Raw genomic sequence first — 1,767 nt, 5'->3', positions numbered from 1 at the left:
AGCCCACCAAGATGCCACACAATGACTTGGAAGCCCAACAAGATGCCACACAATGAGGTTGAAGCCCATCCAGGTGCCACACAACGACTTGGAAGCCCAACAAAACATCACACAATGACTTGGAAACCCAAGAAGAAGCCACACAATGACTTGAAGCCCATGAAGACACCACAAAACAACTTCAAAGCCTATCAAGGTGCCACACAATGACTTTGAAGCCCACGAAAGACTCCACACAACAACTTGGAAGCCCACCAAGATGCCACACAAGGACTTGAAGCCCACGAAGACACCACACAACAACTTGGAAGCCCATCCAGGTGCCACACAATGACTTGGAAGCCCACCAAGATGCCACAAAACAGCTTAGGAGCCCACCAAGATGCCACACAATGACTATGAAGCCCACCAAGACTCCCCACAATGACTTGAAGCGCAACAAGATGCCACCCAATGACTTGGAAGCCCACCAAGATGCCACAAAACAGCTTAGGAGCCCACCAAGATGCCACACAATGACTATGAAGCCCACCAAGACTCCCCACAATGACTTGAAGCGCAACAAGATGCCACCCAATGACTTGGAAGCCCACCAAGATGCCACAAAACAGCTTAGGAGCCCACCAAGATGCCACACAATGACTTGGAAGCCCAACAAGATGCCACACAATGAGGTTGAAGCCCATCCAGGTGCCACACAACGACTTGGAAGCCCAACAAAACATCACACAATGACTTGGAAACCCAAGAAGAAGCCACACAATGACTTGAAGCCCATGAAGACACCACAAAACAACTTCAAAGCCTATCAAGGTGCCACACAATGACTTTGAAGCCCACGAAAGACTCCACACAACAACTTGGAAGCCCACCAAGATGCCACACAAGGACTTGAAGCCCACGAAGACACCACACAACAACTTTGAAGCCCATCAAGGTGCCACACAATGACTTGGAAGCCCACCGAGATGCCACACAACATCTTGGAAGCCCAACAAGACTCCACACAATGACTTTGAAGCCCAACAAGATGCCACACAAGGACTTTGAAGCCCACTAAGATGCCACACAATGACTGTGTCCAAGCAGGACACCAGGCAATGACCTCGTCGAAGCCCCCCCAGATGCTACCCAACGACCTTGCAATCCACCCAAACGCCACACAGGGACCTAGAAGCCCCCCCAGATGCCACCCAACGACCTTCCAACCCAACCGCCCCCCTCGCCCTCCCTTACCTTGAGCTTCTGGGGGTGCTCCTTGCTGAGGCTGAGGGTCATGTTGTAGACCTTCAAGGTGACCTCCCTGGTGTAGGAGACGGCTTTGTTGCCCCGGTGGTCGTTCTCCACGTTGACGGCGAAGGGGACCAGCCCGGGGTCAGCTGAGGAGCAGAGGGCGGCCAACTGGTAGAGGCAGGTGCCCATGAAGTCGTAGCGGCGGCCGTCGAAGGTGGTGTAGTGGGGGTCGCCGGTGGCCACGCAGGTGGCCCGGCCGGTGGCCACGCACCGCCGCACCCCTCGCACCAGGGCGCACTTCTCGCCGGCTTTGCAGCTGCTCTCCCGACACACCACCATGCCCAGGGCCCCCTCACACCTGCAGCGAGTGCGGCAGGTCTCGTCCGCCCAGAAGTCCTCCCCGGGGGGTTGGTAGCCACCTCGGTGGCCGCAGCCGCAGTCGGAGGCCGGCAGGCAACGGCCACCGCTGAGGAGGTGTCCCGGGTCGCAGGCGCAGGTCTCCACGCAGGGGTGGGGGCAGGAGGACGGGGGTTG

At 56.7% G+C, this 1,767-nt stretch overlaps 1 protein-coding gene across 1 annotated transcript in view; it reads right to left on the bottom strand.

The window, feature by feature from the left end:
• LOC106897389 (IgGFc-binding protein-like) overlaps window positions 1-1,767 on the bottom strand; it is a gene marked incomplete at its 3' end in the record, with an annotated part of 68,806 nt that overhangs the window by 20,470 nt on the left and 46,569 nt on the right. Inside the window, exon 13 of the mRNA XM_014957986.1 lies at window positions 1,237-1,731. Coding sequence (XP_014813472.1) covers window positions 1,237-1,731 — 495 coding nt within the window. The remainder of the gene's footprint in view (window positions 1-1,236; window positions 1,732-1,767) is intronic.

The sequence above is a fragment of the Calidris pugnax genome, unplaced genomic scaffold, assembly GCF_001431845.1.
Source record: "Calidris pugnax isolate Ruff unplaced genomic scaffold, ASM143184v1 scaffold397, whole genome shotgun sequence".
Taxonomy (NCBI): domain Eukaryota; kingdom Metazoa; phylum Chordata; class Aves; order Charadriiformes; family Scolopacidae; genus Calidris; species Calidris pugnax.
The sequence above is the reverse complement of the archived record's forward strand: the minus strand, read 5'-3'. Positions and strand labels throughout refer to the sequence as shown.